Source organism: Temnothorax longispinosus, chromosome 2, assembly GCF_030848805.1.
Source record: "Temnothorax longispinosus isolate EJ_2023e chromosome 2, Tlon_JGU_v1, whole genome shotgun sequence".
In the NCBI taxonomy this organism is placed as follows: Eukaryota; Metazoa; Arthropoda; class Insecta; order Hymenoptera; family Formicidae; genus Temnothorax; species Temnothorax longispinosus.
This window is the reverse complement of record NC_092359.1, coordinates 12,714,456-12,728,708: the sequence shown is the minus strand read 5'-3', so window position 1 is coordinate 12,728,708 and position 14,253 is coordinate 12,714,456. Positions and strand designations below refer to the sequence as shown.

At 37.8% G+C, this 14,253-nt stretch overlaps 1 protein-coding gene across 1 annotated transcript in view; it reads right to left on the bottom strand.

The window, feature by feature from the left end:
- Positions 1-899: 899 nt before the first annotated feature.
- Positions 900-14,253, bottom strand: part of Nckx30c (solute carrier family 24 member Nckx30C) — a 102,346-nt gene continuing 88,992 nt past the window's right edge. The window contains exon 8 of the mRNA XM_071798059.1: positions 900-11,459. Within this exon, the coding sequence (XP_071654160.1) occupies positions 11,219-11,459 (241 nt within the window). The 3' untranslated portion in view covers positions 900-11,218. The remainder of the gene's footprint in view (positions 11,460-14,253) is intronic.

Below are 14,253 nucleotides of genomic sequence, written 5' to 3'. Positions count from 1 at the left end.
CCGACGTAAGCATAAAATAATTGTTTAATGTACTTGGAATATAATATTGTCACGATTGTTACTGTTGTGAAACGTTCATGTGTCTTACAACTCAAACTCAAGCTGGAAAGATAAGTATCGCGTAAAAAAAAAAAAAATTAACAATTAAGGTAAGCGTCCCAAATAGCTGGACATGTAACGTTGCTAATACGATTTTGCTTAATTTTTATAAGCATACGGTTTTTAATAATCTAATTATGTATCCAATTGAAAGACGAAGTATAAATGCCTGTTATTGACGCAAGAAAGACATGAAAAATGTTTAAAATATTTTAATAATAAAAAATTTAAAACATAGAAATGTACCAATATTCGGACACTTGTCCGGATATAATTATTCTACATATTTTTCCACTTAAATAATGTTTAGAAAACGTTTTTTATAAAATAAAAATACGTAATAAAATAAAAATCGTTGTAACAAATTAGACGAATTTTCTGAAGAAAATTTCAAGGACATTGTCAAAATTCGCCTAATTGTGTAACAAATTTACCTTTTACTGGATGTCAATTTTTACAATATTTAGAATGTTTTACTATATATAAATATCCTTAAATATTAAAAGATTTCGATAAAATTTTGATGTTATAATAAAAAAACTATTTGAGATTAATAACGAAAAATTTTCATGGTAAATGTCCGGATATAGGGACATGTACGGCAATCGGTACCTTAATACCTAAATAATTAATTTTGTTAACTAAATCTTTTAAGACACACGATTACCTCACAATTCTTTGATCAACTTAAAAACTTTACCTGTTTACGATGCGTTAAACGAACATTTTTTCCCCCCTCACGTACTTCCATTGTCGAAATTATCTTATGCGGATTATTATCTTATCATTCTTATCGTTGATTATCCCATACAGCACAGATTCTTGCAGAAAGCTTCTAGAAAGGTTTCAAAAACATTTCAACCTTTCACATTTCATGTGCAACATCTCTGAAAGAATTCTGCAATATGTCATATAAAATGTTGCAATAGAAATGTTTTTTAAACCTTTCACATGAAGATAATTTTTCAAAACTTTTAGTTGAGTTATCTCTGAATCGTTTCACATGAAATAATTTTATAAATCTTTCAGTTGAGCTGTTTCTAAAACCTTTCTCACGCAATAAATTTGAAAACGTTCAGTTGATTTATTTCTGAATTGTTTCATATGAAATGATTTTGTAAACCTTTCAGTTGAGCTGTTTCTGAAATCTTTCTCACGCAATAAATTTGAAAACTTTCAATTAAGTTAGTTTTGAATCGTTTTATATGAAATGATTTTGTAAACCTTTCACTTGAGCTGTTTTTAAAACCTTTCTCACGCAATAAATTTGAAAACTTTCAGTTGATTTATTTCTGAATTGTTTCATATGAAATGATTTTGTAAACCTTTCAGTTGAGCTGTTTCTGAAACCTTTCTCACGCAATGAAAATTTTTAATTAAGTTATTTCGGAAACATTTCATAAAATATAATTTTGCAAACCTTTCAGTTGAGTTTTCGATGAAACTTTATACACATCTAGGACAAGTAAATAGACGAATTTAGAAATTTTTAATTGCAGCCCTAAAAACCACACCCATCATATGTAGGGCTTTTTGCTTTTCTCAGATATAAATTATTAATATTATATTATGTAATGATATACAAATCTTTTATATTAACCCGTTGTGGTCACACCTTCTAAAAATAACGTAGTGGTACGGGGTCCAATGGACCCCACAACAGTTGCCATTTGCGTTCTTTTTGATGTATCCACTCAAACCTTGAACTGGAATTTAGTTTATGACTTCCTCTTTATAATCCAATAATTTTTAAAATTTTTTTATGTTGAAAAAACGCGAGAAAAATTTTTTTTTTTTTTTGATAAATTTGACTTTTTTTTACACAAATATTCATCAAAATTTTTTGAAATAGAGCAAAAAAACTCTGCGTTTTACTCTCAAAATAGTATACTTTTAAGGGAAAAAAAAACCTGGGGTCCACTGGACCCCATGTGACCACAACGGGTTAATATTTATAATATATCAATTGTTGTTGCGTTGTTTTTAATATTTGCCAGTTAATAAATAATTTCAAATTTTTGAACACTAAAGATGCTTATATACGATATGAACATAAGCTAGAAGGAATTAAGCATCAGAACCAGAGGATCGTCACTAGCTCGTTCGATCATGGAAGTCAAGCAACTTTGAGTGCGGTTACTACTTGGATGGGTGACCGCCCGAATAAAAAAAATACGGCAATATATTTCGGAAATCTTTCAACGCTTTCTCAGAAATGTTTCAAGTGCGAGAATCGCGGACATTTTGCTATTCCAGAGCTATCTCAGAGATGTTGCAGAAACATTTTGAAATATTTATGACATGTTTCAACTCCATCAGATAAAACATTTTTTAAATATCTCTGAAAGGTTTCAGATATATTTTGGTAACCTTTCAGCACGGTTTCAGAAAGGTTTCAAGTGCAAGAATCGCGGACATTTTGCTATTCCAGAGATGTCTCAGAGCTGTTGCAGAAACATTTTGAAATATTTATGAGATGTTTCAACCTATCGAATGAAACATTTCTTAGATATTTCTGAAAGGTTCTTGTGCTGTATATCAATTTGAATATCAACAGTTTACGATAAAAGTCGTCACTGCGATGGTTTTTCCCGCGAAAAAAAGAAGGAAGGAAAGGAAAAATTGAGTGAAATCGTGAAAATATCGTGAGGAAGCGTCGTAATCGGCGAGTAAAATTCGACTTAATTCACACATGGCGTCGAGTGTGCAGAGTTTTTTTTGTTTTTATCATTTATCACTATCCCCCTCGTTGTCTAGACACCCGCGCGCATTTCAGTGTGTAGCTCAGACTTCAAGCGATCCTGCAACTGACCGGAAGAAAATTGTTCGTCGTTTTTCGCAAAAAATTCCCTTTCTCCGCTCGCGTTCTTCTGATTTTTTTTGCATTTTTTTCGCATAACATGTAACATGAGAAATCGTAGCTTACTCGTTTAAGACATCCCTACACAACATGGCTACGGTAATGCGTAATGGATATGTGCGCAAGTGCGTGTAACGAGTTGGTTCGCGGCGAAAAGATAGGTGGCGTAGGAGGAAGAGGAGGAGGAGGAGGTGGTGAAGGAAAGGGAGGAGGAGGAGGAGGATTGCGAGGGGGGTGCGTGGAGGAGATGCGGTGTCCGCGCGTACGCGCACGCACGCGCACGTACGCACGTGCGCACATAGGCACACGTTTAAAAGTATATGTATATGTATATATGTATAGATTCTGTACATAATATATCAATCATTGATTTTTTTCTTCCGTTAAGTAACTAGCTTCTTCGAGTATGTATATATATACACATAGATATATGTACAGAACATATATATGTGAATATATATATATTTGCAATTATGTGATAATTTTATATGTATTCGATCACTCCGTCGCTTAAGCATTCGCTCGTCTCTTCGGATTCGCACGGGGTTCCATGTTCTCCCTCTTTCTCGCTTTCCCTCTCTCTCTCTCTCTCTCTCTCTCTCTCTCTCTCTCTCTTTCGAGTAATCTCTCGAGCTGCCACTCTCTCGTATGCACGTTTCACACGCATCCCTCGAAACAAGCTACAACTAGTGCCCTACTTAACGCTAAGACGCTATGGTAGACAACAACAAGTAATCGTTATCCTAGAACTTCTGATCTCCTCTTTTTTTCCGCTTGTCCTACTTTCGTAATATATGCCGTAAAAATCTTGTATATAATGATATTAATATTGTTATATATTTCGCTTTTTATTGCACACGCGGTGTAGTGCGCCCGTTGGCGCCAGCGCCGCAAGCCGGCCCGGCTGATTCGCGTCCTGATTCCTCATTCTGTGAGAAACGCAGAAAATTGATCAGTAAAGTCGTCGAGATCGGATTCTGTTCTTCGATCCCGAGCGCAATATTGTTCGAGTATTTGATGCGCGAGGCGGCGAAGCGGCCTTCCGACGCTGACCCCAACCGGCTTTACCCTTTTAACACATCAGCACGTTTCTCTCGCTCTTCCTTCTTTTTTTGAGAGTGCTTTTTTTATTTACTATACGACTTTATGTTTTCTTTGCTTTGCGTTTTAGTTCTGTTTGCTCTGTTAAACTCGTGCTCGGTTTTACGCGATCTCTAATTTTTTTAAGCTGAGATTCGTCCCGCGCGAACTTTGGAACGTGGTCGTTGATGCGCTTTTTGTTCGGTCCTTGTCTCTAAACTGTCGGGGGAAATTGCGTTTTTCTTTCCACCTAATAATCGCCTTATAAGCGGCGAACTTAACTGCCGGTTAATCATGCGAATATCGTTGTACACTCGTCACGCATAAAACGAACGTTATATGCCTCGGCCCCGATCTAAGTAACGCGTCGAAGACGTATCTTGTATATATATATATATATATATATATATATATATATATATATATATATATATATGTATGAACATCAAGAAAACGAAATTGTGTTTACCGTAATAAAAACGCCCCATCTTGGAATCGTAGACTTGAACGTATACAACGTTAAATACTTTACATATTTATATATATATTTACGTATTTATATATTTATACATATATATACACATGTATATGTGTATACGTATGTATAAATATGTATGTATATATTTATATTTCTCCTCGTTTCGCGTTTGTCGTCTTTCTAGCACTCTGCGGTGATGTAATTAATCTCGTAAGTCGTGATTTAACTACGCGTCGTATCCCGTAAATCTACTACTGCGGTGATGGACGGGGGTACAACCCTATATATTTATATGCGACGCTTTTAAGATGGCGATTATAATGAAATATATATCAAAAAGAAAAGCAACGAGAAAAATGCGAGATATTCCCGAAATTTACGTTATGTCCAACACGCTGATCGCCCAGAATCGGCCGAGAAAGTTGCATCTCCGCCGTTCCTGTACAATGTACATTATGTAATTTCAATAATATAATCGGCCGACGATCCAGCTTACTCCACACTCGAACAATATATAATACATATTTATATAATCTGTAATTATATAGAAACTTTATAACGCTCGTATAGCCTCATCTAATTACCTTACGAGACTTAAGTCGCTAATAATACTCTACTAAGTAATCAGTTATCATATATTCAACATTTTTTTATCTCTCTTTGATATGTGCGTTCGCGCTTTGTCAATGCCAAGAAAATATTTTCGAAGCGTTCGATCTTTCACAGCGTGCGTTTTGTGTCCCTTTTTTCTTATATTCCGCTATCCCGCGTTATTTTATATCGTAATGATTTATATATCGTGCCGTCATCGTCGGGCCGAAAGAATAGTGACGCTCTTAGTATAACACGATCGATCGATGGCTGAGAATAAATTTGTCACTCGGCTTCTGTCGACAACTCGCCGAAAATTTGAAGGATCGTTTCGATCGTCATCGTCGTCGTCGCGTGCCCGGCTCTAATCTACCGACCTTGTCACGATGTAAAAATTCCTCTACGTTTTTCCTCGAAAGCTACGTTACAAAGTATGAAACCAAGTAAATCCTTAACGTCGCTTAAAGTCTAGTTCGGAGCGTCCTTACGAGCGCGCGACGGGTTTCGTATCCGTATAAGGTAACAGCTATACCATCAACCTCTAAACAGTACAACGTATTGCATCCACATAAAAATATAAAAGAGTTTAACGGATTCTATATATATAATATTATAACAATAAGTTTATTTTTTACTACGCGAATAAAAGTTTTGAAAGCCACGTTTGGAAATGAAGTGCTCGTAAATATAAAAAATATAATATTCCCAGAAAGCTTTTACGACGCTCTCAATTAAGAAAGGTCTACCGATTATACTCTGTTTCGGGTTGAATACACTAAACCGGTGGGAGCTTGTTTTTCATTTTCTCGTTCTAGTTTTTCGTGAACTTAACATACTTAACAGCGAGGGATTGTATCGATTGCGTTGCACTTTGACAAACCTTTTTCAGACAAACCGGAACAATTTTTCATCTTTCGCAAACGTACACTTCATCTCGTCGCGTTGGTCTTTCGAACATAAAGGTTTACACGCGTGCGTGCAAGAGAGAAATAAAAGGCCCCCCCGCACAATGAAAAATATATTAAGGAACAAGGAACAGATATTAGCGATTAGGACTAAAGAATCAGGAATAAAGCTGGACGCACGAAAAACATCAGGCAACAGGCAACAGAAACAGGGAATAACACAGACAATAGATTTTTAACCTATCGGAAGCTGTGTATCAATGCCACACTAGCTTTATTCCCGATTTCTTATTCCTAATCGCTAATATCATCTGTTCTTTGTTCTTTATATTTTTCATTGTGCGGGGGCCTAAAGTCTATCTCTCTCTTTTGCTGTTTCTTTCTTTCCCTCTTCCTCGCTATTTTCATGTCCTGCGCGAATATATGCGTGCGTGCATACGTGTCTGACAATTCGACAATGCAAAGGGGAAACAAATAATTACCCTTATGTACTAATATAGTACATTTCACATGCAACTGATCCTCGAGTCGTTAATATCGCGGTCGTTACATGTACATTTGAAACTTCTCAGTCTCGCCCTTTCAGAAAAGTTTAGGATACGTTGCCGGGCGAGCCATTTTTCACACGCGTGTCATTTAGATCCGGAACCAGGATTGATCCCCCAAGTCGAGAAGCTCGATATTCGAAACGGAAACGAGCTGGCTACGCCGCGCCAACGTCGATGATGTTTGTCCTACGGTATATTACAGAGCATAAATTACGCGAATGCCGCTGCGCTTCGAGCCCTCCGGCTCAACCTTCGACTTATCACGCGATTCGCCGCTAATTCGCCTTTGTTGTTTCGACTGACAGACTAATCCTTTTCGTGCCCAACACACTACGGCGTAAAATGCCTCGGTACCGCGCGCGGTTCTCTAGCGTTTTTCCCCCCGCTATATACACATTTCCCCCGTTATGTTCAACGTCACGAAGAAACCTAACGTTGTTTTCCAGCTGGCGATCGTTGCTGTGTGTCCGAGGGCGCGGTTTGCCCACAAGTTATCACGTCCGATTTTTCTCAGATCGCTGAGCTAAAGTTTATTCGTCCGTTCTGACCTGACGGTGTATAATTTCCATTTTACAGAGTCTGATCGTGTCTGCTTCAAAGTTTGTTTACATTACTTAAGAACGAAGCTCTCTTTTTTTTCACGATACTTTCAAGTTTATAGTTTACTCATATAGTTTACTCATTGGATAGAGAAATTTAACGTAAGATTAAACTTATGCGAGTGACAATTTCGAAACAGTTATTTTATTGGGAAAAGAAATTTCATAAAAATAAAAATAATGAGCTTTTTTATAATCAATTGGCAAAGAGAGTATTGCTACGCAGGCAAAATTCATTCTCTCAACGTAACGCTGCGAGAGCTCTGTGTCGCAAAAAAAGGGCATTGCTATTTTTAAGTAGTGATCAATAATTCGAGAAGATCGCATTGTTGCTAAGATTGCTGCCATTCATTACTCGTTTTCATGTCGTAATGGTTTGCTTTTTAAAGTTTAACGTTGTAATAAAACCATCCTTTGCCATAACCGGTTACGTATCAAAAGAAAATACACGTCTAACAGAAAGCTATAGATATCGCGACTCGCGACATTTTCCCCTTTTTCTCTCGATATCGTTCGACTCTACGGATCATCGATTTCAGTCTCTCTTTGCCTTTGGACCTACAGAAATGCGGCTCTCACGACGCTTTTTCGTCGCGTGAGGGATCGAAGCATCGCGGAATTTTTTTTTTTTTTTTTTTGAATAATCGAGCGCACGAGCCGGATTGCATGGCACGGCTACGGTTTGGGCAGATCAGAGACAGGCGTCGGAAGGCTGAACGTAATAATTGTTACACGGCGCAAAATGCTGGAATATAAGTAAGCTGCGAGACCGAAAGACCATCCTTTTTGTTTTCAATGTCGGGACTATACAAAAAAATGCGACAAATATAACGTTAAATGTATATATAATATAATATATAACTAATATATTTTCCTAATATATGTTTCATCGCCGAATTTTCACACACACACGCACACGCACACACACGCACACGCCACGCACTCTTTCTCTCTCTTTCTCTTTCATTCTTTTATATATATATATATATATATATATATATATATATATATATATGTATACGTGTGATTTTGATAATCTAAAATTCGCTCCACCGATTAACGTAGACGGTACTTTAATATAATTATGGTCTTTCTTGTTTCATACCGCGGATTCAATTTTTGCGTTAGCTGTGGGCTTAATAAAAAGCTAGGCCGCTTTTAGGCGTTCAGGCTACCGAAAATGTAGTATTACTTCTCTGTTTGTATCTCTCTCAAACTGCGTAAGGTATGTATAATAACACTTTGCTCACCTCATATGTAATATAATCGATATCACATTATAACTATTATCTCTATGTCCTTAAAACAATATCCTTTACAAACGCTTTATACAACACACGGGCCCTGTAACCTGGATTAAAAATCGCCTATTCTGCCCATACCTCAACTATACACCTGTTCCTGTTTCTTCGTCCCTTGTTTCTTCTTTTTAATTCTATATCGTTCTCTTTTTCTGTCTCTCTCCCAATCTCACACACATACATACTCGTGTGAATACTCTTGTTCATTCTATTACCCGTTTACCTTCACTGTGTACATATAACAATCATAATAATAATAATATTTTCTAACGGTATCTTAGAGTGTCATAGTGCAATGTCGAAAACTTGAAAGAAGTTGGCAAAAAAATAACTGCTCGGAGAGTATATCAAGCTGAATGTGGAACATCACGGAAAGTGCATTGTCTAAACGGCTCTCGACATTCGTCTGTTTCTTTCCGCTTCGTAAGAGCGTACCAGTAATAATACATTACTCGCACAACGTGCAAATATTTGCAGTGCAATTTCGATACTTTTTTTCCTATATACGGAGAAAATATCGCGCGAAGATTCGATCGCGCGTAAGATGCATCAACAAGCGAGACACGAGTACTCTCGAGTGGATCCTTAGAATTCTTCGCATGATGCACCACTTCGAATATACGATTTGCAACAATTTCCTCTATAGCACTTGAGAAAGTCATGCAATCGCATGCGCCGCTTACAGATTATAATTACCGTAATAGTTAATAATTGTATTTAAGAGAAAAACACGCTCGGAATCGGATCTAAATGTCTTACGCGAACGAGATATATATGTTTCCTTGTATTTGTGAATTCATTTTACACACCTACACAGTAAAGTAAATAAATTTGCCAAGATTCATACCGCGCAACTTTTCACAGCAAATACGTCATGATAAATTTCCTAAAGAACATTTAAGGATGAAAGCTTAATTGGTCGGAAATGCGCTTTCTTTCGAATCAAACGGACAATTTAAACAAGCGTTTGCCTTCTATTTTGCTAAATTAACGCTACGCATCGATGAACGCATTTTTCTTTTGCACGAAATAATCAACTCTCTCATTTCTCGTGAGCTTTTCATCAGCGATTCATCGAAGCGAAAGCGAAAGAAATATAAACAGCAAACAAGTCGACTATTTCCCGATCGGTGTCTCATATTTTATCGCTATTCTATCTTATTCACGTATCAACAGCAACATCCGTTCCGATCGTAAGCTGAAAATTCGATGCGACGATCAACTGTTTGGTTTGAGACGTGATTGCGTGTTTGAATCATATAATTAATTTAATTTATTTATTTAATAAATCACTGTTTGCACTGTTGAAGACTTTCATGCAATTTCATGAATGTAGAGCATATTTGATCAAACAATCAAACATGCTTTTATGTTAATTGGCAAAAGTATAATTTGCCATTGTTAAATTAAAAAATAAAACGCTGCAAAGAAATAAGATATTTTCTGCGTTTGCGTCAAAAGTTTCTTTTGCATAACACATAATATATATTCTATTGTATTATAATATATTATAAGGCGTACTATAATTTTGGTAAGAAAATACGTATATAACTTGCCTGAAGTGTGTACACCCGGCGTATGTAGCAGAGATTCACGTCGTCGAAACGAAACGCCGAACACCGCGTCGCATCAGGTTTGAATTCCGTGAGTACACAACAGAGTGAGAAGTTATAACGCTATTCTACGATATTAGGTGGCGAAGAGAATTCCTGCTTTAGAGAAAAATCCGGCGAGCGGTCAGGTCACTTTTTCTAGGGATAACGTTATGTATAATATTCGGACGTGAGCGTGCCAAGGAGTCAAACGGAGAAGACCTCTACGGTAACGTTTTGTATACTGGCAACATCGCGTTTTAAATCTAATATTATTGCTATTAATAGGTATACTCGAAAAACGTCAACGTTTTGACAAATGCACGAAGCGGAATCTGATGATACCCGTGATTATAATTAGAAATGTCCTTACGGATTATTATTGAATATCAGGTTTCTGTAAACTTTTATTATAATAATTTCAAGTGAATTAATAACGGTACTGCAATCAACTGCAATTTGTCTCACGTATAGTGCCGCTTATCGAGTAAGTAACGAGAAGTAGGACGAGAAAGAAGAAAAAATGAAGGAGAAGAAAAAAGAAGAAGAAGAAGAAGAAAACTAGGGAAGTCTGAAAAGTTTGTGCCGAAAAATCCTCCCAAGGATTATATAAAATGACAGTTTGGTCCTTGGCACGATCGACTAACGCGCTCGCCATGCCTAAATAATAAAGTAGCGCACTCGAGCGGAGTGTGGAGCGCCCGGGTTTAATCCTTAACAAGACGAGTATTTCGTTTCAGGTATTTCAAGATTTTTTAAATACAATATGTACACCTCTCGCGACTAGAGCAAAACGCCTCTCGTAATCTGGTAACGCAAAGTTGCTGTGACCCGATGATCGGTGATAGTGGCGGTGGTGATGGTGCTGCTATTGCCGTTCGTACTGTCGAGTCCCCTTCACGCGTCCGCGCGCGCGCGCGTGCGCACGCGGAAGGTAACGACTGGCGCGATTTCCTCCTCGGCTTTCGAAGCTGCGAAGAGCGCGGGGAAGAGTTCTCTCGCCGGCGCCGGCGCCGGCCGAGACTCGCCGACAACGATGACGATGATGATGACGAGACCCGTAAGTGTGCGTCCGTTTCGCAGACGTATTTTTGTTCCCCTCCGGAAGGAGGAGGGAAGTTTTTTTAATACCTCTGCTGCCGCGGCTGCGCTGTCCTGGCTGCCCCTACACCGGGCAGACCAGGATCTCGTACTCGAACATCAGCGAGACGGCGACGAAGACGAAGTAGAGGATGAACATGGTGAAGCCGAGGCCCCTGTTCATTTTCCATCTGAAGCAGGCGATGCTCATGATCACGAACAGCAGCATGCAGAACAGTATCGCTATGCTGCACACCATGCCCACCGAGTTCACCTCCACGGGTTTCCCGTAGATTAAACCGTATAGGAGCCATGGAACCGGAAGCCTGCGGGCAGAATCAAAGCGCAAATCGAGCCATTTTCACAGCAGCCGACGATATGCTGATGCGATTATAATTAAACTATTGTGCATTGTTTACAGACCGTTCATTTTGATTTTCTTCTCATTATTTTCTATAGTACGGAAATAAAATATGTACTTTTCAAATGTCAAAAATGAACGTTCCAGAAAGAGATCTGTAACAGCTGCAGCAACGTGAAAAATTATGTGGAATTAATGAAGATATCGGCAATTACTATACATCGATTTCGAAAGATTTTTAAATACCTCATTATTCGTCATATTAAATTTACCAATTTTCGATTTAAAGATTTTCAAGTTAAAGTTTTTATTATCCTATTATTATATTTCACATATAGAGTGAAGAAGATACAGGTTGAAGAAAAAAAAGTTTATATGACAACATATCTAATTTGGAATGGTTTCTGAGATAGAGTCGTGCGATACGTGGCATGTGCCATGCTTTCGATAAAATTTTGTGGGTGTACATTTACATCTCTCGCGCTATAAACTTTATTAGAACATTACGGTTTTATGATTGCACGTGCGACCGGATCATGCACTGCATCGATCCCGTATAAACGTGCATGTGCAACGCGTGTAGGTGACTGTTGTGTGCCGCTCTATATATTATTTGAAGTACAGTATCTATAATTCACATTCGTCTGTAACAATGCTGTCGACGTGTGTCTTGGATATATATCGTTTGACGTGCAATCGCGCAAACGCAGAGTACACAAATGCGAAGAAATATTTCTCCGCTTCCCCTTCAGGCAGCCCGCCAACTGATGGCAATCGGTCAGCGTGCGATCGGGATGCGTGGCTATGATTGATCATCGAGAAGGATCTGATTCGTCTGATGTTTCATCATGCGGCGTGTGATTCGGCCAGGAAATCGAGTGTCACGGAGGGACGCGCGATTATTTTCGGAAGATTGAATCTCAGCCGCGCGAAGACAAAGTGAAGAAAGATAATTAATTCTTATTGATCGTAGATAGAAGTTGCTTTCGTCAATATCCTTGCCTTCTATATACTAAAGATCATGCAAAAACGTTACGAACAAAAGTCGGGATTTTGGAATAATTTCAAAATATAATCTTGCCAACGACGTTGTTTCGGAAATTGAGATCCGCGTCATCTGTAATAGCGAGACTTTGGGTACAAGCCACAAGCAAAAGACACAAATATGCAAATCATGCAGAATATCGAATTAGCGGGCTCGAAAATTAGCGAACTTTTGTTGCTTGTTCGGAGCTCGGATTCGCGTTAATGCGGTACGGAAGAAACAATCGCAACAATTGCGCGTGGTTTTATTAAATAAGGAAAAAAAATAGAGCCTCGCAGTTTTAAGGAGATGAGACGGAGTCGAGATTCCGCGAGTAGAGAGATTCCCGAGACCTTTCCGCGGGAAAATGAGTCTTGGTGTCTGGAACAGTATTCGCGGTATTTCCCGCGCCAACAATATAATAATGCCGGTAGAATGACTAGCGAATGCGATTACAGTGAAATAGCGAGAATGCCTTGACGGGCTCGGTCCGGCTACCAATTCCGCACGCCTCTTCCAATCCCCCATTCGATATCGTTTCAGCAAAATTCCGATTCGTATCGCACGCGCGAGCGTATATTACGAGAAAGAGAATATATGGTGTGCGTGTGTATACTATATATGAAATTCATGTGAGGATATTGACATTGGTATAATACGGGCCCGTGTCTGTATGTATGTATGTATTACACAATTAAGTCCATTGTGTGCCCGCGCACGTGCGAGAGAGTCCAATAATTCCGAGATTGTTCGATTCGTCTATTGAACTCCATGCACCGTTGATCATATGAGCCGTAATCGTTTCTACCAATCGTTTCAATCAACTTTCTGAAGACCCCGCTAGCGACGTTGACATTGGCCGAATGGCATCAGAAAAAGTTTCCTTGCGAACACGCTTAATAAGTAATTAGAATTTGCAAATTCTAGCGAATACGAGAATTGCGAAATAACATTATGCGTTTTGCTGGAATAAATGTGAATTTTTTGAATTACTGGAATGCAAAGTTTCTTTCTCAGAATGCATAATATTATGTCCAAATTTTCAGGAGGATTAAGACAATAATGCAATTAAAAACTGGAGAATAAATTATATAATAGACTTTTTTTCAGTAAATTGATATAGTTAAAGTCTTTTGATATGATTTTAAATAAGAACATAATACATAGTTATATGTAAAAGATATTAAAGTTCAGATGTTAAAGATATTCAGTATTTAATTTGAGTTAATTTAAGTTTACAGCATATCGAGAGAGATAATCCATGTTGGTAAATAATATTTAATTGTATATCTAATGATTCAACTCAAACATGCATGTATCTTCAAGCAACTGCATATTTTAAGGTAAGCTAAATATTATTCTATTCAGTATAACATCGGTATAACGGTGCCAACCATCGGCTGTGCATACATTCTTGTATGCACAATATGAATAACAATAGCATCATTTCTTCCACTAGCAATGCAAGCAGGAATATTACAGTATCCTGATAAACGCCTCTCATGTATCGTGAACGGAAGTAAAAGTAAATGGGAAATGACGGAATTGATCGAGTATTTAATTAACAATCCTCATTTTTAGACCAAATGTTTAGACAACGTCAAGTTAAAAGAGATTAAAAAAGAAATGTACTTTACACTATTAATAAAATGGAAATCTGCGGTGCAAGCCGACCGATATTTCTTTGCCGCGTTAAATGCTATCTTGACACGCTATTTTCCTCTTTCCGCTCGAA